The following is a 27,050-nucleotide window of genomic DNA, read 5'->3' on the forward strand; positions in this document are numbered from 1 at the left end:
TCAGGGGTTACTCCTGGCTACATGCTCAGAAATTGCCCCTGGCTTGGGGGGACCATATGGCACGCCGGGGGATCGAACCGTGGTCCTTTCCTTGGCTAGCGCTTGCAAGGCAGACAGACACCTTACCTGTAGCGCCACCTCACAGGCCCCTCGGACAGCCTTTCTAACTCAGCCAATCCAAGCAGGCTTTTGATGCATGCAAATTAGACGATGTTCTGCACCAATCACTGCCAGGCTGCTCAGACCGCCTGACTCAGCCAATCCACGCAGGCTTTTTATGCATGCAGATTATACAGTGTTCTGTTCCCAAATCTACACTGTCAAAAGCCTGCTCAAATTGGCCAGAGTCAGAGAGGAAGTCTATTCCAGTAGAACCTTTGGACCTTTGCTTGTTGTGATTGGCTCACTGTGGTACATACAGTTGCAGCACAGGAACCTTCTGTCTTCTGTCTTATACAGCGAATATAGGCCTAAACCTATGTGTTAACTGTAAAATTAGGGGTCGTCTTATACGCCAGAAAATATGGTAATCAAGGGTCCTCAAACTTTTTTTTTTTTTTGGGCCACACCCTGTGACGCTCAGGGGTTACTCCTGGCTATGCGCTCAGAAGTTGCTCCTGGCTTCTTGGGGGACCATATGGGACGCCGGGGGATCGAACCGCGGTCCGTCCTAGGCTAGCGCAGACAAGGCAGGCACCTTACCTCCAGCGCCACCGCCCGGCCCCAAACTTTTTTTTTTAAGTCACACCCAGCAGTGCTCAGGGGTCACTCCTGGCTCTACGCTCAGAAATCGTCCCTGGCTGGCTCGGGGTACCATATGGGATGCTGGGATTTGAACCACCGTCCTTCTGCAATCAAGGCAAACACCCTACCTCCATGCTACCTCTCCAGCCCACATCTGTTAGTCTTTCTTTTTTTTTTGGTTTTTGGGCCACACCCGGCTGTGCTCAGGGATTACTCCTGGCTGTCTGCTCAGAAATAGCTCCTGGCACGCACGGGGGACCATATGGGACACTGGGATTCGAACCAACCACCTTTGGTCTTGGATCGGCTGCTTGCAAGGCAAATGCCGTTGTGCTATCTCTCCGGGCCCCCAGAATGGACTCTTATGTGATGAAAATGGGCTCATAGGGCTGGAGAGATAGCATGGAGGTAGAGCATTTGCCTTGCATACAGAAGGACAGTGGTTCGAATCCCAGCATCCCATATGGTCCTCCGAACCTGCCAGGGGCGATTTCTGAGGGTAGAGCCAGGAGTAACCTCTGTGTGCTGCCGGGTGTTACGCAAAAACCAAAAAAGAAAGAAAAGAAAAGAAAAGAAAATGGGCTCAGAATGTTTTTGCAGAAGGGCATGTAATTTTGAAGCACATCTTGAACAACCTGGTCATGAGCATTTAAACAGCAGTTACTATGCCTGGGAACAATCCTACCACGTAAGTTGAATCACTCACTACATTGCATGGCTCTGAGACATGTGATAGCTATTCAAAGTAGCAAGTTCCACTTTTGAGCAGACTTGTAATTTGTAGGCACTGTTGTGGTCTGTGATACTGACTTTTCCTGATGATGACCCATCAATGTAAAACACAAGGACGTTAGGTATAGAGGAGGAATGGGTAATAGATGATATTACAAAATGTGTTTTGGTTTTTTTTTTTTTTTTTGGTTTTTTGGGTCACACTCGTTTGATGCTCAGGGGTTACTCCTGGCTAAGTGCTCAGAAATTGCACCTGGCTTGGGGGGACCATATGGGTCGCCGGGGGATCGAATTGCAGTCCTTCCTTGGCTAGCGCTTGCAAGGCAGACACCTTACCTCTAGCGCCACCTCACCAGCTCCCAAAATGTGTTATTTTGAAGAAATCCCAGGCCTTTCCAGGTGGATAATGAGAGGAAACCTCTACTGAAAAATCAGGGCTCACTATTAGGTAATATGCATTCTACTTCCTTTCTTTGGAATTAGCAGGACTATTATTTCGGGATCAAAACCTATAAAACTACTCTGAGCCTTGCTTTGAGAAAAGCAGCAATCAATTCCAAATAGGGCACTAATGTGGGAGGTTGCTTGTTGTGTAAATGAGACCATTCCAGAGGCCCAGACAACTGAGAATGATGAATTGCAAAAATTAAATTAAAAGGGCCCGGAGAGATAGCACAGTGGTGTTTGCCTTGCAAGCAGCCAATCCAGGACCAAAGGTGGTTGGTTCGAATCCCGGTGTCCCATATGGTCCCCCCTGCCTGCCAGGAGCTATTTCTGAGCAGACAGCCAGGAGTAACCCCTGAGCACTGCCGGGTGTGACCCAAAAACCAAAAATAAATAAATAAATAAATAAATAAATAAAAGACATGCTTTATCTCCAGGTATGAACCTGTAAAGATAGGACTTTCGGAGTCAGTCCATGAAAAAAATCCAAATCCTTTTGGGACTTATGAGTTAAACACCCGGAGCTATTTAAATCTGGATCTCCTCCATTGTGCTGAATAAGTTGCTGAGTTCAGAGTTTGGACTCTCAAGGGAGAAATCCAATTTATATCACCTAAGTGTTTTTTTTTTTTTAAACCACTGAGAGTCCTTTTTTTTTTTTTTTTTTTTTTTTTTGATAAATATAAATCTTTTGGGGATGCACTAAAGTATGCTCCAATACAAAGCCTAAGTATTAAAATGGAGGCAAAATCTACATTTTTTTCCCCTGTGGCTATTGTTAAACCAAAAACCTGCAAGCAACTGATGACATATTCATGTAAACATGAATTGTAATTTCCTTTCTGTAAAGCAGACCATGAGAATATCATCCATATAGTAGACCAAATATTCTTTTTTTTTTTGGGGGGGGGGCCACACCCGGCGTCACTCAGGGTTCTGGCTATCTGCTCAGAAATAGCTCCTGTTAGGAATGGGGGACCATATGGGACACCGGGATTCAAACCAACCACCTTGGGTCCTGGGTTGGCTGCTTTTAAGGCAAACACCGCTGTGCTATCTCTCCAGCCCCACCAAATATTCTTGGGGAAACGTTTTGTGAGCTGAAATTTCTTTGTGGACATAAGACCACATCAACAAAATATTTACATAAGGTGGGTGAATTCATCATGTCCTGAGGTAAAATCATCCGTTGAAACTGCTGCATGGAGCTCTATTATTGAGAGAAGGAACTGAAAAGACAAAGCACTTTCTGTCTTTTGGGTGAATAGAAATATAAAGTCTTTCAAGTCAATTACTATCAAAGGCTAGACAGTGAAGATAAGTTGCATGCCATACGTATGCAGGGGCTATGCTAATCTTCTTTGTATCGTTCCAATTTTAGTGTATAAGCTGCTGAAGTGAGCACAAACTCACACTTGAGATTAACTCTGCACTAATTTAAACTGAAACCAGCTTCGCCTCTCAGCTTCTGTTTTTTGTTTTATTTATTTTTTATTTTTTTGGTCACACCCGGCAGCACTCAGGGGTTACTCCTGGCTCTATGCTCAGAAATCGCTCCTGGCAGCCTTGGGGGACCATATGAGATGCTAGGATTCGAACCAATGACCTTCTGCATGAAAGGCAAATGCCTTACCTCTATGCTATCTCTCAGGCCCAACCTCTCAGCTTCTGGATTGGGAGGTTATCGAAGCCTTGACATGCTTCTGTCTAATAATTTCTAAATTAAGATGGAAAAGAGGGGACGTAGAGATAGCACAGCAGTAGAGCTTTTTGCCTTGCAAGCGGCAGACCCAGGACCAAAGGTGGTTCGAATCCAGGTGTCCCATATGGTCCCCTGTGCCTGCCAGGAGCGATTTTTGAGAAGACAGCCAGAAGTAACCCCTGAGTGCAGCTGGGTGTGACCCAAATACCAAACAAACAAAAAAAAAAGATTGAAAAGAGATCTCTGTTACAGTGCAAAAATAGAAAGTCATGTCTACAAAACAGTTAAATAATACAGATGTTCCTTACATGAACAGATCATATTCTTGCTCTAAATATTAGAATATCTAGCTACTGTAAACAAGATGGGTCAATGAAAAATATGTGTAACAGAGTTCTATAGGCAAGTATAAGTACCATCAGTGCGACCCAATAACGAAAGCAAAAAATTTTTCAAAGTACATCATAGTGGGCCAAAGATAGCTCAGCGGTAGGGCATTTGCTTTGCATGTGGCCAACCTAGAATGGAACTGGGTTCGATTCCTGGCATCACATATGATCCTCCATGCTTGCCAGCATCTATTTCTGAGTGCAGAGCCAGGAGTAAGCTCTAAACACTGTCAGGTGTGGCCCCAAAACCAAAACATCACAGATTTGGAGATGTGGCTTAAGTTGAATTTCACATGACTGGCATGTGAGACCTTAAGTTTGATTCTTGGCACTTCATGTCCTACTTGCCTGCTCAGCATTGCTGGGTATGGAGCTAATGCCCTGGGAGCAACATTGAGAGCTAAAAACAAAACAAAAAACCCAGAGTTTTTTGGCAGTTCAGCAACATGTGGAAAAAAAATTTATACCATGGGCTAGAGACACAGTATAGTGGGTAAGGCATTTGCCTTGCATGTAACTGACCTGACCTGAGTTTGATCCCTCGTACTGTGTTCCTTGAACACCCTAGGAGTGATCCTTGATCAGTGCCAGGTGTTGCCTAAGGACTCCTCCCCTTAATTACATCAAAAAAAGTTTTTTTTTCATTTTGGGCCACATCTGGTGATGCTCAGGGGTTACTCCTGGGTATGTGTTCAGAAGTCGCTCCTGGCTTGGGGGACCATGTGGGACGCTGGGGGATCGAACCTCGGTCCGTTCTAGGCTAGCGCTGGCAAGGCAGACAGACACCTTACCTCTAGCGCCACTGCCCGGCCCCGAATTACATCAAAATTTAATGGTTGATTTCAATAGAGCAATGTATGGCTTAATTTTTTGGACATTCAGTAATAAATCAATGGGTACATAAAAGATAGAATTCACTGATTTTAAAAACAAGTTAAAGACCAGAGCGATAGGACAGGAGTGAGGGAGCCTGTCTTGCATGTGGCTGACCTGGGTTCGATTCCCCGGCATTCCTTATGGTCCTTCCCAGCACTGCCAGGAGTAACTCTTCAGTGCTACCGAAAAAAACCCAAAACAAGTTAGTACTTTTTTTTGTTTGTTTGTTTTTGGGTCACACCAGGTGACGCTCAGGGGTTACTCCTGGCTATGCGCTCAGAAGTCGCACTTGGCCTGGGGGACGAGTAGATGGAATGCCAGGGATAGATCCATGTCCGTCCTGGGTCAGCCGCATGCAAGCCAAACGCCCTACCATTGCACTATTGCTCCGGCCCCAAGTTAGAACTTCTTAGTTAAAAATGTTTTGGTTGGGGCCAGAGCGATGGCGCTAGAGGTAAGGCAGACGCCTTGCAAGGGCTAGCCTAGGATGGATCGCGGTTCGATCCCCTGGCGTCCCATAGGGGGTCTCCCAAGCCAGGAGCGAGTTCTGAGCGCATAGCTACGAGTAACTCCTGAGCATCACCGGGTGTGGCCCCCAAACCAAAAAGTTCTGCTTTGGGGTGACCTTGTCCCTTTGTGTGGGGGGAGGCTGAACCCCTTGGTGGTGGTCTTCGAGTCCAAAAGTAACTCCCAGAGAGAAAGATCAAACCTCCTTCTTCTGTCCTCCTGGAGGAGACCCCCGCCACAGATCCGCCACAAATGATGCAGTTCAGACAAAGAAGTTAGGCAAGGAGAGTTTTTTGACAGTCTGACGACAGCTCGATCCGCCATCCGACCCAGCCATCGGCTCTGGCAAAAAAGTCTAGACTGGAGCCTCCCCCACAAGCTCTTCTTTCTCACTCAATGGCCCCCAGCTGGAAGATCCAGTGGGTCGACAAGCACAGGACCCATAACAGAATAATTCTAGGAATACTCTAGCTCGGGGGTCACGGCTCGTGGGTGCGCGCTGGAGGAAGACGTGTGGTGGGGACCCCGCGGACGCCCGAGCAGTGACAGCGGCCATAGGCGCAGGTGGTGGCCGAGGCCGTCGTCCCAGGCAAGCACACTCCAGGCTCCGGCCTCCTCCCGCGGTGGCTGCGGTGCGGGTCACGCGAAGGCTGGCGAGGCGGTCCCGGTCCTGGCTCAGCCCCCGGCTGGGCCAGTGTGTCTCCACTGCAGGGCGTCCAGAGCCACAGCTGCGTCCGGAGCAGCCTCGGCCAAGCAGGCTCCGGTGCCTCGCGTCCCCGGTGGCTCCTCAGGGGGCGCCTCTCAGTGCGCAGGCGCTGCTTTCCCTAGGGGCGGCCCGCTTCGGAGACGCTCCGTTCCGGGCCTTTCCCCACCCGCCGAGCCCCGCCCCGCCCCGCCCACCACGGCCCGCCCGCCTCCGAGGCGAGCCGCCTCCGCCTCCAGTCACGCCTGGCCCCGCCCCTATGCGCCCCACCCACCGCGCCCCGCCCGCCTTCGAGGCGAGCCGCCTCCGCCTCCAGTCAGTCACGCCTGGCCCCGCCCCCGACGCAGCGTCGCGGGACGCGCTGCCGCGGAGGCTGCCGGGACGGCTCCGAGATGGCCGGGCGCGCAGGCTCCCGTCCTGGTCGCGGCCCCTCGGCCCCGCCGTCGCCCCGCCGCTGAGAGGCTTCGCGACCGCAGGCGCTGCCCCTGCGCGGCGGGCGGCCGCCATGGCGACCCTGGAGAAGCTCATGCGGGCCTTCGAGTCCCTCAAGTCGTTCCAGCAGCAGCAGCCGCCGCCTCCGCCGCCGCCGCCGCCGCAGTCGCAGTCGCAGTCGCAGTCGTCTCGGCTTCCCCCGGCGTCGGCGTCGCCGCCGCCGCCGCCGCCCCCGCCCCCGCCGCCGCCTCCGGGCCCGGCCGGGCCCGAGGAGCCGCTGCAGCGACCGTGAGTGTCGGCGCGCGGGCGGCGGTGACGTCACGCGCGGCCGCGGGTTCGATGGCGCGGCGCACGCGCCCCAGGCCGGCCGGGAAGCGCCCGACGACGGCAGGGCGGGGTGGGCTGTGGGCTGCCTGCCTGCCTGCCTGCCTGCCTCCCGCCGTCCCTCCCTCCCCGTGCGTCCCCCCTCTGCTTCGGGCCACACGCACCGCCCAGCCTCAGGGGCCATCCCTGGAGGGCCGCGGGACCGTGCGCGGATGATCCGGGCGTCGGGCGAACCCCCTCCCCTCCGCTCCCCTCGCCGACTGGCAGTCACAGCGACGCCCGTCCGACTCCGATTTAGTGCGGGGGCCACACGCGTCGCACTCGGGGGTCCTTCTTGCTCCACGCTCAGAAATCGCCCCTGGCAGGCCCGGGGGACCCCATGGGAGGCCGGGATTCGAACCACTGGCCTTCTGCATGAAAGGCAAACGCCTTACCTCCTCCTTGCTGTCTCTCCGGCTCCCTGCTCTGCTTTCTTAACTTCGTTTCTCAAAGGTGAAGAACCTGTTGAGGCAGGGGGAAAAAGTCACCAGGAATACAACGATTATTTGCTTTATCTCTGCAGCAAGGAATTTCTTTCTAACCCAAAACCATTCAGGCTGCCTCTAAGTGCCCACATTGCTTGCTGCATCTTGTTTTTTTATTTTTTATTTATTTGTTTTTTTGTTTTTTGTTTTGTTTTGTTTTTGGGCCACACCCGGTAATGCTCAGGGGTTACTCCTGGCTATGCGCTCAGAAGTCGCTCCTGGCTTGGGGGACCATATGGGACGCCGGGGGATCGAACCGAGGTCCGTCCGAGGCTAGCGCAGGCAAGGCAGGCACCTTACCATTAGCGCCACCGCCCGGCCCCCTATTTATTTATTTATTTTTTGGCCACACCCGGCGGCACTCAGGGGTTATTCCTGGCTTTGCACTCAGAAATCGTTCCTGGCAGGCTTGGGGCCGGTTGGGATACCGGGAATCGAACCTGGGTCTGTCCCTGGTCAGCTGTGTGCAAGGCATACGCCCCATCGCTGTGCTGTCACTACAGCCCCATTGCTGCATCTTGTGAGCTGGCACCACGGGGCTGTTCCCGAACTAACTTTGTTCTCTGGTTCTTGACTGATTTGACAGAACCTGAATTTCCATGTCTACAAAGTAAGCGTACCAGCGGGGAAGGGGGTTCCTTTTCAAAGCCAGCTTCATAAATTAGGGTGTTTTATTTCCTTCTGTATAAGGTAATGTGTTAGCCACTTATTTACACATTTTTTCATTAGTAATACATGAGCATGTTAACAGTTTCCACAGTTACAAACTCTTTGGCATTCTTTTCTGAAGGTCTTATCCATTCTCTAAGGCAAATATTATTACAACATTCACTTGATGTGTCTTCCCTGAGAGAATCCATATATATATATATAAAAAAATATATTTAATTTTTATTGAGATCAATGTGAATTACAAGTCTTTTACAGTTGTATTTAAGGTACATAATGACAGTGAATTAGGGCATTTCTCACCACCAGTGTTGACCTCCCTCCACCCCTGTTCCCAGCATGCTTCCTATACCTCTACCCTTAGTCCCCTGGACTGTTGGTGTAATGGGTCCCTTTTATGTATAGCTTGTTGTACTTTGTATTTCTTTTTTTTCTTTTTCTTTTTTTTGGTTTTTGGGCCACACCCGGCGGTGCTCAGGGGTTACTCCTGGCTGTCTGCTCAGAAATAGCTCCTGGCACGCACGGGGGACCATATGGGACACCGGGATTCGAACCAAAGACCTTAGGTCCTGGATTGGCTGCTTGCGAGGCAAACGCTGCTGTGCTATCTCTCCGGGCCCCAGTTTGTATCTCTTGATGCTATTGTCTTTGACTTTGGGTTGGGTATTTAGGTCTGATCATATTTTATTTCCACTCAGTGCTCATGAGATTGCTTTTCCCCTAGTACCATCCACTTTTTTTTTCTCTCAATTTGTAAGAAGACATAGAAATATGAGGCAGAACAAGATGGTTCATGTTCTATGATTTTATTAGGAAAAAAAAGAGAAAGTTGGAGCCGAAGAGATAGCATGGAGGTAAGGCATTTGCCTTTCATGCAGAAGGTCATCGGTTCGAATCCCGGTATCCCATATGGTCCCCCGTGCCTGCCAGGAGCAATTTCTGAGCATGAAGCCAGGAATAACCCCTGAGCACTGCCGGGTGTGACCCAAAAACCACACACACACACACACACACACACACACACACACACACACACACAGAGAGAGAGAGAGAGAGAGAGAGAGAGAGAGAGAGAGAGAGAGAGAGAGAAAGCAAGCAGGTGGGAGTCCCTGTCTAGAAGCTATAAATATAAATTTAAAAGAAGAAAAAAATAAAAAGAAAAAAGGGGGTCTGGTGTGGCAAGTTTTTTTTTTTCCCATAGGTATAGTAAGTTTTGAGAAAATTAAAAAGGAAATTTCCTTGGTCTAAGAGATGTACAAAGTGTCTCCACCCTTAAAGTATATATACTGTCATGAGATCGACAGGCTCCAGACATGTTCATTGTTGAACCCCAAGGTTTTTCTTTATGGTGCCAGGAAACCGCTGCTAAGTTGTGGTTATCAAAGTCAGTCCTCTATAATCAGAAATCTTGCTTTTTTTCACAGATCCTAGGACGAAATCTAGGATAGAGTCTTTATGGTTCCAGAAGTTCTGTTCAGTTACAGTTGTTGTTGTAGTCAGTGTTCTGCAATTAGTGATCTTGGTGTTTGCACAAATCAAAGGATGGGAGTGACTTCTGATTTCATCCTTCCATTAGGTGATGAGGTAGGGCAGCCTGTCCTTAGATCAGGTTGTTGCTGTTTCCTCATCAGGATGTCATATGAACCTACCCTGGCGCAAGTTGGTGTCGGAGTGGTATTAGGGATTCCCCCGGGGGAGTTTGATTCCTGGTACAGCTGCAGGGAACTGTGCCAGTTCTAAGGTTGGGATCCGGGATTCAGGGTTGGATAGTCGATGTCCCATCACATGAGGAGCATCCATGTATGTTTTAAGATTTTAGAATTTAAACAAGCTTTTATGGTAGTTGTTGTTTTTTGATTTTGATCAATGCCTAACTGTGGTCAGGACTTATTCTTGGCTCTGCGCTCAGGAGTCACTCCTGTAGTCCTAGGGAGATCATATGGGGTATCTGGTATCTGTCTCTCTGGCAGTCAAAGTCAGAAATGTTGTATTATAGTAACTTTGAAAGGTTCCTAGCTTGCTCAAATTGACTGAAGCTTGCTTCATCATTGTTGATTTGAATAAAATGTATGAATCTCAGGTATGCTGTCAAGAAGACAGGTCTTTGGGAGTTGATAGTCACTACTGCTGACCAGTTTGGATGTTGGCATTTTTGTTCAGATGCTTCAGCAGGAAAATCTGTTCTGTAGAAAATCTGTAGAGTCAGTTTGACTAGAGGCCAAGCTGGAGGGTAGAGGGATCTATCTGTTCTATTTGTGTGTCCCTGTTTGTTGTGGTGGTGCTGTAGTGTCGTCGCGGTGTGTGGGCACTGCTTGCGACCTTCGGCACCAGCTCTCAGCAGATTAGTGCTTGGTTTTGGGAAGGCCTGTCCTGTCCCTGCAAGGCTGACTTGCTTAGAAGTGGCAAAGGTTGGGAGAGTCCTCATTAAGTCATAAGGCCCTTGACATTGGCCTCATGCACTTTCTCACTCTCCTTCAGAGTCCCTCAGGGCGTTGATTCATCAGTGCTTCTTCCTGATGTTCTGTGTGTTAGGTACTTCTGGGTGCAGGTTACAGCAGTGAACAGGTAAAGCATTGGAGTGGAGAGGTAATACAGTGGGGAGGGCTTTTGCCTAGCACACAGCTGACCTGGGTTTGAATTCTGGAATCACACTTGGTCCCCTATGCCCACCAGCAGTGATTCCTGAACACAGAGCCAGGAGGCTGCCCTAGCATTGCTTGGTGTGGCCCCCAAACAAAACAAATAGGTACTGCTCTTCTGAAGCTCTTTTATTTATTTATTTATTTATTTATTTATTTATTTATTTATTTATTTATATATTTATTTATTTATTTATTGGTTTTTGGGCCACACCCAGCAGCTCTGTGTTCAAAAATCGCTCCTGACAGGCATGGGGACCATGTGGGATGCCAGGGATTGATCCCGGGTTGGTCTGGATCAGCCGCGTGCAAGGCAAATGCCCTACTGCTGTGCTATCTCTCTGCCCCTCTGCTGAAGCTCTTATTGAATATTCAACATGTTGGGATATCATATTGGGAGTGGAGGATGTCAGGGCTCTGTGCATGTAAACATGTCAGGTCCGGTATCCAGGCTTTGAAGAGAGACCAAGATAGCCGCAGGGGTGTGTGGAGGAGGAGCATGCAAGCTGGGGAACTGGTCAGAGCCCTGTGGAGGACTAGCCTGGACATGTGGCCAGTCACTTGTAGTACGACAGGAGCCTGTGGGCAGGGGTGGGCTTCCCTAGGCCAGTAGGAAACCCCACCTCCACGCCTACTCCTGCTCCCAGCGGCTCTGAGGGAGGGGAGGACACGAGGTCTGGGCATGGAGGGCAGCCAAGGGCCGTAAGCATGGGAAGCCTGTCTGTTTGGGTGTTATCCACGTGGTGAGAGAAGTGCCTGAGAGTGGCGTACTGGTTTGGGGTCTTGCCAGGTGTCCTTAAGGGTTTCTCCTGGTAGCGCTCTTTAGGACAATATGGGGTGCTGGGGATTGAACTCAGGTCAGCCATGTGACTCCTTTACTCCTAGTTCTGATTGAGCTTTTTTTTTTTTTTTGGGCCACACCCAGCTGTGCTGGGGGGGAGGGTTTGCTCCTGGCTATCTGCTCAGAAATAGCTCCTTGTAGGCACGGGGGACCATATGGGACACCGGGATTCGAACCAACCACCTTAGGTCCTGCATCAGCTGCTTGCAGGGCAAACACCGCTGTGCTATATCTCCGGCCCTTCTGATTGAGCTTTTTATTTTTTAGTCACACCTGGCAGTGCTCAGAGCTCCTGGCTTTAGGCTCAGAAATCGCCCCTGGCAGGCACAGGGGACCATATGGGATGCCGGGATTCGAACCTCTGTCCTTCTGCATGAAAGGCAAACGTCTTACCTCCATGCTATCTCTACAGCCCCCTAACTGAGCTTTTTGATTTTGGAGTATGCTTGCTCAGGTATCCCTCCTGGCAGGACCCAGAGAAATTGTATGGGGTGCCAGGGATTGAACCTGGGTTGGCCATGTGCTAGGCAAATTCTCTCTTTAGAGGTCCCTCCCCTCAATGATGATGGAGGTTGTTTTTTGGGGGGATGCCTGGGGGGTTGTGGGGAAACCACATCAGGCTCAGGGGTTCTTCCTGGTTTTGCAGTAAGTATCACTCTTGGTGGTATTCAGGAGGACCATATAGGATGCTGGGGATTGAACCCGGCTTGGCTGTGGGCAAGGTCAGCATCCTGCCTTTGTGCTCTCTCTCCAAGTCCAGTGACTGAGTCTTTTAAAGGACTTGCAAGTCTCTGTCTTTTTTTTTTTTTTTTTTTTTTGGGTCACACCTGGCAGCACTCAGGGGTTACTCCTGGCTCTAGGCTCAGAAATCACCCCTGGCAGGCACAGGGGACCATATGGGATGCCGGGATTCGAACCACCGTCCTTCTGCATGAAAGGCAAACACCTTACCTCCATGCTATCTCTCCAGCCCCAAAGTCTCTGTCTTAATACAATTTGGAAACAGTGCAGGATTGGTTTCAGTTGTAAAAAGCCAGAAAATTCTGTGCAGTATCTTAAACCAGTGGAAGTAAACAGGTCAATGTTGCAAAAAGTTTATCCATAATTTTAGGGACTTGGCCTCTTATAGTTAGTTTATAAACCTTTGTTTAGTAACTTATTTATTTTTTGGTTTCTGGGCCACACCCTGCAGTGCTCAGGGTTTTTACTCCTGGCTCTATGCTCAGAAATTGCTACTGGCAGGTTTGGGGGACTATCTGGGATACCTGTGTCTGTCCCGGGTTGGATGTGTGCAAGGTAAATGCCCTACCGCTGTTTACCGCTCCAGCCCCTAGTTATTTTATTTTTATTAGTTTTTGGGAAACACCCAGTGGTGCTTAGGGGTTATTCCTGGCTCTGTGTTCAGAAATCACTCCTGTCGGAGCCAGAGCAGTGGCGCAAGCCGTAAGGCATCTGCCTTGTGTGCACTGGCCTAGGACAGACCAAGGTTTGATCCAACGACATCCTATATGGTCCCCCAAGCCAGGAACGATTTCATTTTATTTTATTTTATTTTATTTTATTTTATTTTATTTTATTTTATTTTATTTTATTTTATTTTATTTTATTTTATTTTTGATTTCTGGGTCACACCCGGCAGGGCTCAGGTGTTAGTCCTGGCTCTGTGCTCAGAAATCACTCCTGGCAGGCACGGGGACCATATGGGATGCCAGGATTTGAACCACCATTGGTCCTGGGTCGACTGCTTGCAAGGCAAATGCCCTACTGCTGTGCTATCTCTCCTGCCCCAGGATTTGTAGGTTTTGTCTTCCCATGGTGGGGCCCTTTGAAACATACATGGCTAACTTGAACTCATTCACCTTGCTGAGTCTGTTTTAGTTTGTGTTGAGGAAACGTTCCTGATTACTCCATCACAGAATTGTGTTTGTGCCAGTTTCTGAGCAAAGCTGAGTTGGAATTTTATTGGGCATAGTACTGAATCCCAGCGTATTGAATGTGAATATTGGCACCTTACCAATATTTAGTCTTTGGAGTAAGAACATTGGCAGTTTTATCAGAGAATATAGATTTAAAAAAATTTTTTTGGGGGGGGAGACCACACCCTGTCATATTCAGGGCTTATTCCTGGCTCTGCACTTATGGTGGGCTCAGGGGACAATATAGGTGCTGGAGCCAATTCATTCTTGGCCACATGCAAGGTAAACACCCTCCCCGCTGTGCTATTGCTTCTGCCCCACAGTCAGGATTTGAGACTGAGCATGGTATCTCTGTCCTGTCTTCTCAGCTAGAGGCAGCCAGAAGCAGTATGTGAATGAGGCTACAGTGTTGATGAGCTTTTCTTAGTCATATTGAAATTTTGTGTAACTTTCATGTCATCAATTTGTGTTTGATTTTTTGAGGGGGCAAATCAGCTTAAAAAATGTAAATATGGGGCCGGGCGGTGGCGCTAAAGGTAAGGTGCCTGCCTTGCCTGCGCTAGCCTTGGACGGACCGCGGTTCGATCCCCCGGTGTCCCATATGGTCCCCCAAGCCAGGAGCAACTTCTGAGCACATAGCTAGGAGCAACTCCTGAGCGTTACCGGGTGTGACCCAAAAACCAAAAAAAAAAAAAAAAATGTAAATATAGGGCTGGAGAGATAGCATGGAGGCAGGATGTTTGCCTTGCATGCAGAAAAATGGTGGTTCGAATACCAGCATCCCATATGGTCCCCCAAGCCTGCCAGGAGCGATTTCTGAGCATAGAGCCAGGAGGAACCCCTGAGCAATGCTGGGTGTGACCCAACCCCCCCCACCAAAAAAAAAGTAAATAGAAGGCCGGAGCGGTGGCGCAAGCGGTAGGGAATCTTCCTTGCATGATGCGGCTTACCTAGGATGGACTGCGGTTTGATTCCCTGTAGTCCCATATGGTCTCCCAAGCCAGGAGTGATTTCTGAGCACATAGTCAGGAGTAAACCTTGAGCGTCAATGGGTTTGGCCCAAAAAGCAAAAGAGAAAAATAAAAGTAAATAAGACTTAGAGAAATGGTACAAAGATTAAGGCATTTGCTCTGTGTGCACTGAGTGTGATCCCGAGTACTTGCGTACTGCCAGAGGATGAGGATGTTTTCTTTTTTTTTTTTTTGGTTTTGGGTCATACCTGGCAGTGCTCAGGGGTTACTCCTGACTCCATGCTCAGAAATTGCTCCTGGCAGGCTCGGGGGACCATATGGGATGTCGGGATTTGAACTGATGACCTTCTGTATGAAAGGCAAATGCCTAACGTCCATGCTATCTCTCCGCCCTCCCCCCCATGCTTTTTGAGGGCAGAGCCGTGACCCAATTCCAGCTCCTGTCCCATCCCTGAAAAAAAAGAATTAACTGTAGCCAGAAGCACCGCTCAGTGACCCCTGTAATTCCCTTCTGCAGGGTCTAAGCTGCACTGTACCCTGATGGCCTGATGGCTTGGCCAGGCTGCTGGTGTGGGGAGGGTTAAATCTCTGGGTCCCCGAGCAGCTGTGGTCGACCATTTCCTTCTTTAGACTTGAAGCATCCTGTGGTTTGTCTTGCCCTGGGCTGAAACTTCACTGATGGGTTGGTGCAGGTGTAAGGCACTGAGAGCTGGTGCTCTGGGATCGGCTCTTTCCCTGGCACGCCAGAACTGTACCCGAAGCAGCATGCCGGAAGTACCCCACACCGAAATAAATAAGAAAAATAGGGCCCGGAGAGATAGCACAGCGGTGTTTGCCTTGCAAGCAGCCAATCCAGGACCAAAGGTGGTTGGTTCAAGTCCCGGTGTCCCATAGGGTCCCCCGTGCCTGCCAGGAGCTATTTCTGAGCAGACAGCCAGGAGTAACCCCTGAGCAACGCCGGGTGTGGCCCAAAAACAAACAAAAAAAAATAGTGCGACCTCTTTTTTTTTTTTTTTTGGTTTTTGGGCCACACCCGTTTGACGCTCAGGGGTTACTCCTGGCTATGTGCTCAGAAATCGCCCCTGGCTTGGGGGGGACCATATGGGACGCCGGGGGATCGAACCACGGTCCTTCCTTGGCTAGCGCTTGCAAGGCAGACACCTTACCTCCAGCGCCACCTACCCGGCCCCATAGTGCGACCTCTTGAGGGAAGCATTTTGGTTGCCTTTTTTTTTGTTTTTGGGTCACACCCAGCACCGCTCTTCTGTTACTCCTGGGTCTATGCTCAGAAATCCCTCCTGGCAGGCTCTGGGACCATATGGGATGCCAGAATTTGAACCACCTTCCTTCTGTATGCAAGGAAAACGCTTTACTTCTATGCTATCTCTCTGGCCCCGAAAATAGCAGTTTTTAATCTTCCATGGTTGGGTGTTCTGCGCTGACTGTTGGTTTGTGAGCAGCAGTGGGATCTGCTGCTTCCTCATCACATGGCAGTGTGCCACAGATGTCTGTGAGCAGCCTGTGTCATTCCTGTGGCTGCTGGGAGAGCTTTGCTTTCACTGGGACTCTTGCGGGCCACCTTCAGAGTCCTACCGAAAGTCGTTTAATGGTGCTCTGTGTGCCAGACACCCATGAGGGCCCAGGGGTCCTCAAACTTCTTAAACAGGGGGCTAGTTCAGTGTCCTTCAGACTGTCGGAGGGCCAGATTATAGTAAAAACAAAAATCATGAACAAATTTCTATGCACACTGCATATATCTTATTTAGAAGTGAAGAAACAAAATGGGAATAAATACAATATGTGGCCCGCGGGCCGTAGTTTGAAGACCCCTGCATGAGGCCTTCGATTCTAGAGCAGAGTGGGCTCAGTGGCCCAGCACAGGCCTGGCATTGCAGGGCCCTTTGTCCCACTGCTGTTAGGTTATATGTAACCATCATGTCATTGCCAGTGTTCCGGTGTGTCATTGAGTTCACGAGAGGTTCAGAATTTGACACTGAATTCAACAGGTTCTGCAGGGGTTCTGCACACACTTTAGTTTTTCAGATTTGGGGGTGCAGGGTAAACATGGTGAGGCTCAGTAGCTAGTCCTGGCAGGTGTCACTCTTGGTGCTCAGGATACAGCCACAGGTGACCATGTGTAAGACTTTTCCCGCCATATCTCTCCAGCACCTTCTGTGAATACTGTAGCATATGAACCTGAGGCCTGTGCTCAGAGACACTACTAGCATTTGAGATAGTACAGGAACAGCTGAGGCAGAGTTCCTCTGCACCTAGCATTTGTGCATGTGTAGAGTAAGTCATCTCACAAATGTAAGCCACAGGGATGGGCATTGGGGAGAAGTTCAAGCCTCTGGGAATGGAGACATGGGAAGATGATGGGAGTAGGGGATCTAGAAGGGTCCCCGTGTACAAAGGCCTACTGCAGTCTGGGATTTTCTGTGATCTGGGCCCTGTCATTGGGGTGCTTGCTTCTCAAGATGAGTGGAGAACGTTCACAGGGGAAGGAAGGGTAGAACATGGAGGGCACTGGGAAGATGACCCTAAGCAGAAGTGGGAAGCACAACATGTGACTCTAGGGACAGAGAGGGCTTGACAAAGGGCACTGAAACAGTAATGCTTCCTGCTAGGGCCGAAATAGGAGAGAAGGGCAGTGAGGTGGAGTCACTCTAGAAGCCCTTGTAGGAACCCAGAGACACAGCATAGAGGAGGCCACTTGCCTTGCACATTGACTCGGATTTGATCCCCAGCATCCCATAGGGTCCTCTGGACCCTGTCAGGAGTTGTGGGGGATAATTCTGTGGTATTTCAGTTTGGAGTTTTGTACAAGAAATCAAAGTTACTGGAAAAAGTATATTTCGGCCAGGGGTTGCCAAGCAGCTCCTTGGATTTTTTTTTTTTTTTTGTTTTTTGGGCCACACCCACCGGTGCTCAGGGAGTTACTCTTGGCTCTCTGTTCAGAAATTGCTCCTGGCAGGCATGGGGAGACCATATGGGATGCTGGGATTATAACCACACTGTTGGTCTTGGGTCAGTTGCTTGCAAGGCAAATGCCCTACCTCTGTGCTGTATCTCTGCCCCAGCTCCTTGGATCTTAACTGATCCAGCCAGGTTCCTTCCGTTCAGTTCCCTTCCGTTCCCTCCCCTCCCCTCCCCTCCCCTCCCCTCCCCTCCCCTCCCCTCCTTATCTCTCTCTCTCTCTCTCTCTCTCTCTCTCTCTCTCTCTCTCTCTCTCTCTCTCTCTCTCTCTCTCTCTCTCCTCTCTCTCCTCTCTCTCCTCTCTCTCTCTTTCTTTCTTTCTTTCTTTCTTTCTTTTGTTTTTGGGCCACACCCGGCGTTGCTCAGGGGTTACTCCTGGCTGTCTGCTCAGAAATAGCTCCTGGCAGGTACGGGGGATCATATGGGACATCAGGATTCGAACCAACCACCTTAGGTCTTGGATCGGCTGCTTGCAAGGCAAACACCACTGTGCTATCTCTCTGGGCCCTCTTTTCTTCTTTCTCCTTCAAAAATCAAACCCAGTGATGCTCAGGGGTTACTCCTGGCTATGCACTCAGAGATCATTCCTGGCTTGGGGGACCATATGGGACGTCCTGGGTCAGCCATGTACAAGGCAAACGTGCTACCACTGTGCTATTGCCCCGGTCCCAAACCTCCTTTTCTTTTTTTTTTTTTTTTTTGGTTTTTGGTTTTTGGGCCACACCCGGCAGTGCTCAGGGGTTACTCCTGGCTCTCTGCTCAGAAATAGCTCCTGGCAGGCACGGGGGACCCTATGGGACACCGGGATTCGAACCAACCACCTTAGGTCCTGGATCGGCTGCTTGCAAGGCAAACACCGCTGTGCTATCTCTCCGGGCCCTCAAACCTCCTTTTCTTTCTGCTTCTTTCCTGCCACTTTTATTAGCCAGAGTGTAACATAAGTCACCTGAGGGTCAGGGTTGAGTAATTAAGGGTTCTTATGCGTAATTAACTCAAGGAAGGTGAAAGGAAAAAGTAAAGTGATTTTATAGATGTATGACAACAATTTCCCCCTTTTCTATTTGTTAAAAAGACCCACTAATGGGGAAAATATCCAGTAGTGATCATGGTCTCCTCTTGATCGGAGTTACCAGTCAAAGATCCACTCAAAGAAGCCACTTTCTGTGGTCAGCCTGGTTGCAAGTGGTGACTTCTACTTTATGTGGTCAGCCTGGTTGCAAGTGCTAACTTCTATCTCTTCTATCACGAATCTGAAAAGATAGAGGACAGGCATGCTCTGAGATCAAAAAGGGAGGTGTTAGAGGGATAGAGAAAAGGTTTTGCTTACAACAAGGATGGAGATACACACATCCATGCATACAGTTGACCAGTGCTCTCAGTTGGCTGCAGATGTTTGAGGATCCTCGGGCTTCTCACAAAGTTAGGGTGGTGGGCATTGGCATCTGGGACTCTGTTCTGAGTCTTCACCTTGCACCGCTTCACTGCCTGTTCAGCTGGGTGAGGTAAAAGACTGAATCAGTGGAACCTACATCGATTGGGAGCATAGCAGCTGCCTTGCACTGGTATTCCTCAGTTACATTTAAAACTGGTATGGCCCAGTTACATTGAAAACTTCTGTACCTTTTTTGTCTTTTCACAGTATCAAACTCCATGATCTCCCCATCTCCAGCGTTATGCAAAGACTTCCTGGGATTGTTTCTCTTATAGCTGTCTGGAAAACAAAGATATCCTGCTTAATGTCATTTCTTTGAATGAACCTATAGCCATTTCGAACATTGAACCATTTAAAAGTACCTAAGATTTGGATTGCTAGAACTGGCTTATACTCCACATCACTCATCCTACCAGTCCTGTACTGACCCTGGGAGAGTCTTTTGAGTGAGAACTCTTTACTCTTGTATCCTGTACACATTTGTCAGACATATTTAATGCAATTTCACTTATTCCACCGGGTTCAGTACTGTAGTTGTATAGGTTGAGTATTCCACAGTCCCCTTTCCTCATTGGGGACTGTGGAACACTCAACCTATACAACTACATACCCCTATCCAGGAGGATAGGAGAAGCTGGTTCAGTTGTTCCCTGCAATAAGTAATCCATACAGATAGCAATGTTTTTTTTATTTTTGTTTTTGTTTTTTTGTTTTTTGGGTCACACCCTGGCAGCGCTTACAGAAATTGCTCCTGGCAGTCTCTGGGGACCATATGGGATGCCAGGATTTAAACCACCGTCCTTCTGCATGCAAGGCAAATGCACTACCTCCATGCTATCTCTCCAGCCCTCATATTTGCAAGATATCTTCGCTGTTATCTTGGCTGGGTATTTGTGAATCCAAGAACAGTCCCCAGAATGAGAAATTACTTCCCATCCCCTTGTCCCCTTTCGGGGGAAGACCTTGGAAATATTTATCCGCAGCAAATAATAATCCACACAGACCAGAACGATAGGGTTTAAAAGATCGGGCAAGGAGAGCCAAAGAATCCTGCAGCCAGCAGCTTTTCACAGAAGGACCCCTAACTCCTGTCCCTCCAGCTATTTATTCCCAACTCCACAGCGCCCCACCTGGAAGGGTTAGGTGGGGCAAAAGTCACAGAACAATCCTAAGGAAACACTTTTATATACAATTCCAAGAATCATCTTATGGAAACTTTTTCATATGCTACACATATTAACAATTTCCTAAGCATGCTGACCTCATCAAGAATCAGAGCATATCTAAAACTTACAAGAAAAAGTCTTGCCTGGGTTAATTGCTCAGGTCAAAACTAGGGCACAGAAATGATGGAGTCTGACACTCACCCCCAAATGCACCAGCAATATAATAGAGCACCATTTCCTCTTGCAAAGGCATACTAAAATAGGGAGATTTTATGTATAGAAACAAGCTCTTATCTACTAGGGATAAGAACTCATACACTTTACAGTACACTTTGCAGTGCATCTCCCACCTTGAACATATGTCATGTGGACCCAATTTAGATTCCAGGTGATTAGACAGCAACCATCCAACCCCGAACCCTAGATCCCAGACATAGAACTGACACAGTTCTCTGCAACAGCTTCAGGAACCAATCTCCCTCTGGGACATTCTTTTTTTGTTTTTCGGGCCACTCCCATTTGATGTTCAGGGGTTACTCCTGGCTAAGCACTCAGAAATCGCCCCTGGCTTGGGAAGACCATATGGGACTCCAGGGGATTGAACCGCGGTCCTTCGTTGGCTAGCGCTTGCAAGGCAGACACCTTACCTGTAGCGCCACCTCGCCAGCCCCTGGGACATTCATAATACTGCTCTGACACCAACATGCGCCGGTTTTGATATGACATCCTGACAATGAGGAAATGGCAACAACTTGGTCTAAGAGCAGGTTGTCTTACCTCTCCTCCTAATGATAAGATGTATTCAGAAGACATGTCATCCTTTGATTTGAACAAAAGCTAACTTTGATATCTAAAGAAGACTGTGACACCCATGACTGAGTAGAACTTTCCTGGGACCAATAAAAAAAGACTCTAGCCTTGGCCTATGATCTGTACAACAACCAAGGTCTTTAACTCCAGAGGTCTGACTGAGACAACTGCAACTGAACAGATCTTCTGGAAACATAATGAAAGACTCTATCCTATGCTTCATCTTAGGAACGGGGCCAGACCACCAACTACAGAAGACTGATTAAAACAACAGTGATGGAACAGAACTCTTAGAACCATAAAGAAAGACTTCATCCTAGGCTCCATCCTTTGACCTGTGCAAATACTAATATCTCTAGCTACAGAGATATGATTTTGTCATCCATGATGGAGTGGATATTTTCCAGGACCTAGGAAAGAGTAAAATAACATGTGTGGAGCCTGTAGTTATTCCCATGGCAGTATACTTCAAGGGCAGAGAAACCATGTATCTCTTAGTTCAAGGGAGTTCCCTTATTCCCTTTCTAATCTCCCCAATATTTACTGTGCCTATGCAAGAAAAAAGAAGAGAGATGCACAAATTAATTTTTTTTTGTTTTATTATTGTTGTTTTTTTTTCCTGTGGGTTGTGTGTGCGCGCGCGCGCGCTCGTGCGCGCTTTGTTTTGTTTTTATTTCAGAACCTTGATTATTGTGTGATTGTTGTCTTTATTGCTGTAATGCTTTGAGTTTTTTGTTTGATTTTTTTGTTGTAGTATTATGTTTTTCTTTCCTTTTTCCTTTCTTCTTTTAAATTGATATTTATGGCTTCTAGAAGGACTCCTCCCATTTTTTGCTCGTTTGATTTTTGCCCCACTTTATTTTATTTTATTTTATTTTATTTTCCTTCAAACAGAACCATATAACTTGAACCATCTTGTTCCTCCTCACAAATGGAGGGGGAAATAATGAAGGGTTCCAAGACCAAACAGTCATGTACATTAAGTAGAAATAAAAAAATGATCAGACTTAAACACCAAATCCAAGGCCAACGACAACAGAATCGATACCCAATCTAAAACATGCTAGACACAGGGGACCACTTATACTAGCAGCCTGGGGGGGAGGGTAAAGGAGGGAAATTTGGGATGCATGCTAGAAACGGGTGGAGGGAGGACAACATTGGTAGGGAATGCCCCTGATTAAATGTCACTATGTACCTAAAATATTACTGTGAAAGATTTGTAATCCACTTTGGTCAAAATAAAAATTAAAGCAAAACAAAAAAAAAAGAATTTACGGGGGCCGGGAAGGTGGCGCTAGAGGTAAGGTGTCTACCTCCTAGCGTAGGACGGACTGCGGTTCGATCCCCCGGCGTCCCATATGGTCCCCCCAAGCCAGGGGCGATTTCTGAGCGCATAGCCAGGAGTAACCCCTGAGCGTCAAACGGGTGTGGCCCAAAAACCAAAAAAAAAAAAAAAAAAAAAAAAAAAAAGAATTTACAATGTAATATGTTTGGATGATTGTCTGTTTATACTGACATGTAATGTTTATTCTAAAGTAAAAAACATGTTACACTTGATCAACCCAACTTCCTACTATTGACAATTTTTTGCTTAAATATGAAGCAGAACTCCCAATAAATCGGACTCAGTTCCAATTAAAAAATATTAGATCTAATCTTACTATTTCTAAGCAATAGCACTCTGGTGATTGTCTATATTAACTATATGACCTAAGACTAGTGGTTAATGTGATTAATCTTTGCTTTATTTTAGAAGCCTGCCCAGCCTAAGCTATGAGCAGGATTTTTGTTGTATTTTAATATGTTATAGATCCACCGTTTTAAATCTGTGTCTGGGGGGGGGGGTCCAGGTTTAGGTCTCCAATCATGTACTGCCTTGGTCAAAACCTTCCACAACCTTCTTTATATGCTTTTTCAGTGAGTTCTTTTTGTTCCTGTGTAAAATGACACTAAAGAAGCATTGCTCATTTTTTTTTTTTTTTTTTTTTTGGTTTTTGGGCTACACCTGGCAGTGCTCAGGGGTTACTCCTGGCTGTCTACTCAGAAATTAGCTCCTGGCAGGCACGGGGGACCATATGGGGCACCGGGATTCGAACCAACCACCTTTGGTGCTGGATCGGCTATTTGCAAGGCAAACGCCGCTGTGCTATCTCTCTGGGCCCGCATTGCTCTTTTTAATATTTCTTTAAAGGGTAATTTATAATAAGACACTCTTTTTCCTACTTGAGACTGCTTGTATTCCTGCCCAGATTATTTTGAATTTTCACTGTCCATAGGATAATTAGCACTTCTTCTCAAAGATCTTTCTTGTCTAGTAACTTTGATCAAATCTTGGTGTAAACCAAGAAACATCAATAGTTCATGAGGTTCTTGTTGATTATGTCCAGCAAAGTGGTCATTAAGTTGACCAATAGCTATTTTAAAGTCTTTAGGGTTGATATATCTGTGATGACCGCCCCACAAGGTTTTTGGTAATCTTTTTTTTTTTTTGTGGGGGGGGCCACACCCATTGACGTTCGGGAGTTACTCCTGGCTATGTGCTCAGAAGTCGCTCCTGGCTTGGGGGACCATTTGGGACACCGGAGGATCGAACCGCGGTCCATCCAAGGCTAGCGCAGGCAAGGCAGGCACCTTACCTCTAGCGCCACTGCCCGGCCCTGGTTTTTGGTAATCTTGCCAAATTCTTCTGCTAATTTGTCATTATGTCTCAAAGGATTTAGCCTGTTAATGTCCTTATAATAGTCCCAATAAAAAATACTGTCAAGTTTGGAATATTTATATAGGCATTGCAGTATTGAGTACATGTGACATGACTTTCCCAAATTTTGAAGTTCACTTAGAGTAGATTCCACTCTCTCATGTTCTGAGGTTTGGGGGCTGGTCACTATGAACAATTTCAGTCCAACTGTAAGGCATGAATGCAATGTCTGTTACTTGTTGAGGAGGCTTCAGCAATTTTACTTATTGCTGTCAGTTTCTTGAGTGGTCTGTGTTCGATCTGATGGAGGGTTTGCAGGTGTCTGAGTTTTGTCATTTGTGAGTACCCAGTTCTTTTTTTTTTTTTTTTTTTTTTGGTTTTTGGTTTTTGGTTTTTGGTTTTTGGGTCACACCCAGCAGCGCTTAGGGGTTACTCCTGGCTTTAAGCTCAGAAATCGATCCTGGCAGACTCGGGGAACCATATGAGATGCCGGGATTTGAACTACTGTCCTGCATGCAAGGCTATCCATGCTATCTCTCTGGCCCCAGAGTACCCGGTTCTTGACAAGGTGTAGTGGAACCCAGAATTTCTTGGCAGAGTTGTCATCTGTTCAGGAGATAGCCAGCAATTCATTTTATCATCAACCTTATTCCAAACGGAAGTTTGAATTATTTCTTGTATCTGAGCGCCCTCTTTAAAATGCCTGCCAGCATCTAGTAAGATTCTCCCTGGGGTAACGTTTAATGTAAATGAAGTCTGATAAAAGGTCAGTTGGAGGGGCCAGTCAGTTGGAGGGGCCGGAGAGATAGCCTGGAGGTAAAGTATTTGCCTTGTGCAGAAGGTCGGTGGTTCAAATTGCATCCCATATGGTCCCCCCCCCCAACCTGCCAGAGCGATTTCTGAGCATAGAGCCAGGAGTGACCCCTGAGCGCTGCTAGGTGTAAAAAAACATATTGAAAAAAAAATCAAAATCACAAGAAAGCATTGGATGGGACAACATCACTCAAGAATCTCTGTCCCCAGGGTCACAAAGATAGCATGGAAGTAAGACGTTTGCCTCACATGCAGAAGCTCGGTGGTTCAAATCCCAGCGTCCTATATGGAGAACCTAAGAGTAACCCCTGAGCGCCTCTGGGTGTGACCCCCCCCCAAAAAAAAAAAAACGGGGCCGGAGAGATAGCACAGGGGCATTTGCCTTGCAAGCAGTCGACCCAGGACCTAAGGTGGTTGGTTTGAATCCCAGCATCCCATATGGTTTCCCGTGCCTGCCAGGACATATTTCTGAGCAGATAGCCAGGAGTAATCTCTGAGCACCGCTGGGTGTGGCCCAGAAACAAGCAAACAAACAAACAAAAACATTTGCTGATTCTTTGGGGGCCAGTGAGGTGGCGCTAGAGGTAAGGTGTCTGCCTTGCAAGAGCTCGCCAAAGAAGGACAGCCGTTCGATTCCTCGGCCAAAGAAGGACCTCAGTTCAGTCCCCCTGGGACCGGTGAGGTGATGCCAGGATTGGAACCACCGTCCTTCTGCATGCAAGGCAATCCTGCATGCAAGGCAAAGCCGTACCTCCATGCTATCTCTACAGCCCCCATCTACCAAAGTTCATTAGTCTGTAAACCTTGAAAATTTGCTCTGGGTACATGAGTTTTTCTTATCTAGAGGTGCACAAATGATACATTCTTCTACAGTTTGCCTGGTTTGTCTCCATGGAATATGTTCTTTACAATATTCAAAACAGCACTGGATAATGCAACCTGTTTTTGCTCAGAAGAGAATTCATTCGCCCCCCCATCAGCATCCATAAGATAAAGTTACTCCAGATACTTTCTTTTTAGTATTGTCTGGAGTATAAAGTTTGGCTTTGTGCTCGCTTCGGCAGCACTTATATTAACATTGGAACGATACAGAGAAGATTAGCATGGCCCCTGCGCAAGGATGACATGCAAATTCGTGAAGCGTTCCATATTTAAAAAAAAAAGTTTGGCTTTAACCCCTTCTGAATAAAACATTTCCCATTCAATGTGCTGAGGTGTTGTTAAACATATATTAACAACTATCTGAAAATTATGCAGAATCCAAACCACTTTTTCACACCAAAACCAAAGAAGCTGAACACAGTATGCTGAGATTGGACCATAACCTGAACATGCCTTTTGAAATTGGGTTACACAATCGATTTCAAGAGGTGCATAGAGTAAATCATATTCCCTAAGGAACTGAGTCTGCATTAACAGCATTACTCGTGCAAGGGCTCTGTGGCAAGGAGGGTCGGTTTGGTAATTCATCCTCTGACTCATCTGCAGAATGCATAGCAGTTACTTAGCTATCACTAATAGAATTAGGATTAACCTGTGGACTTAGTAATGTTACCCCACTCACTGTTTTGAAGTTTTTAAGTTCCTGTTCAGGTGCCATTTGTGGGGTTAATTCTGTGGGGTCTCAATTTGCAGTTTCGCGCACACACACACACACACACACACACACACACACACACACACACAAAAATCAGTCACTGGAAAAAGTATATTTCAGCCAGGGGTTGTTGAGTAGTTCCATAGGTCTTTACTGAGCCAGCCAAGCTTTCTTTTCTTCTTTCTTGCTGCTTTCCCTGTGGGACCCCTGAGTTAAATGAACACTTACATTCCCAATAACCCAACTGGAAACAGCTTAGCTGTCCTTTAAAGCATTATGAGGAAAATTCTTCCTGGTACCTGGGCCAACCTAGAGTGGGAGTTCCCCTTCCTGAAGTTCTCTTCTGTGGAACCACTCACTGAAAAACAATATCAGGTTGAAGATTATTTGCTGGGACTCGAGATGGGTTGCAAAGTGGCCAGTACTGGAGTAGCAGACAGTGTGGGAAAAGGTCAGGTTCTGGGGCTCTCTGGAAAAAAAATCAAATAGCATTTCATTTGTGCCTGCGCGCACGTGCGTGCGTGCGTGCGTGCGTGTGTGTGTGTGTGTGTGTGTGTGTGTGTGTGTGTGTGTGTGTGAGAGAGAGAGAGAGAGAGAGAGAGAGAGAGAGAGAGAGAGAGAATATCAAATAGCATTTGCAGGGGTGTGTGTGTTGTTGACTTGCTTGCTCTGGACTTATTCCTTATAGTGCTTAGGGATCTCTCCTGATGGACCCGGGCATCCTATGCAGTTCGGGGAATCAAAGAGGTTCAAACCTGGGCTGGTTGTGTGCAGGGCAAGTACCTTTTAAAATTGGGCTGGAGGAAAGAGCCACAGTACAGCAGGTAGAAGTTTGTTTTGCATATGGCTAACCCAGGTCTATCCCAGGCACTTGATAGAATCTCCAGAACCTACTTAGAATGATCTCTGTTTTTTTTTTTTTTGGGGGCCACACCCGGTGGTGCTCAGGGGTTACTCCTTGGCTATCTGCTCAGAAATAGCTCCTGGCAGGCACGGGGGACCCTATGGGACACCGAGATTCGAACCAACCACCTTTGGTCCTGGATCGGCTGCTTGCAAGGCAAACGCTGCTGTGCTATCTCTCCGGGCCTGGTAGGGCAATCTGTAAGGCAACTGCCTTTCAAGCTCTAGCCTAGGACAGA

The 27,050-nt window shown here is 47.6% G+C and overlaps 1 protein-coding gene and 2 non-coding genes across 3 annotated transcripts in view; 2 read left to right on the top strand and 1 right to left on the bottom strand.

Annotated features, from left to right (window-relative positions):
* Positions 1-3,218: 3,218 nt before the first annotated feature.
* LOC126033200 (U6 spliceosomal RNA) lies at positions 3,219-3,325 on the bottom strand. The gene has a single exon (XR_007504335.1). It is a non-coding gene; the product is annotated as a U6 spliceosomal RNA (small nuclear RNA).
* A 3,277-nt stretch (positions 3,326-6,602) lies between these two features.
* HTT (huntingtin) overlaps positions 6,603-27,050 on the top strand; it is a 121,724-nt gene continuing 101,276 nt past the window's right edge. The window contains exon 1 of the mRNA XM_049789694.1: positions 6,603-6,817. Within this exon, the coding sequence (XP_049645651.1) occupies positions 6,603-6,817 (215 nt within the window). The remainder of the gene's footprint in view (positions 6,818-27,050) is intronic.
* Positions 25,360-25,466, top strand: LOC126032972 (U6 spliceosomal RNA). The gene has a single exon (XR_007504130.1). It is a non-coding gene; the product is annotated as a U6 spliceosomal RNA (small nuclear RNA).

The sequence above is a fragment of the Suncus etruscus genome, chromosome 16 (genome assembly GCF_024139225.1).
Source record: "Suncus etruscus isolate mSunEtr1 chromosome 16, mSunEtr1.pri.cur, whole genome shotgun sequence".
Lineage (NCBI taxonomy): Eukaryota > Metazoa > Chordata > Mammalia > Eulipotyphla > Soricidae > Suncus > Suncus etruscus.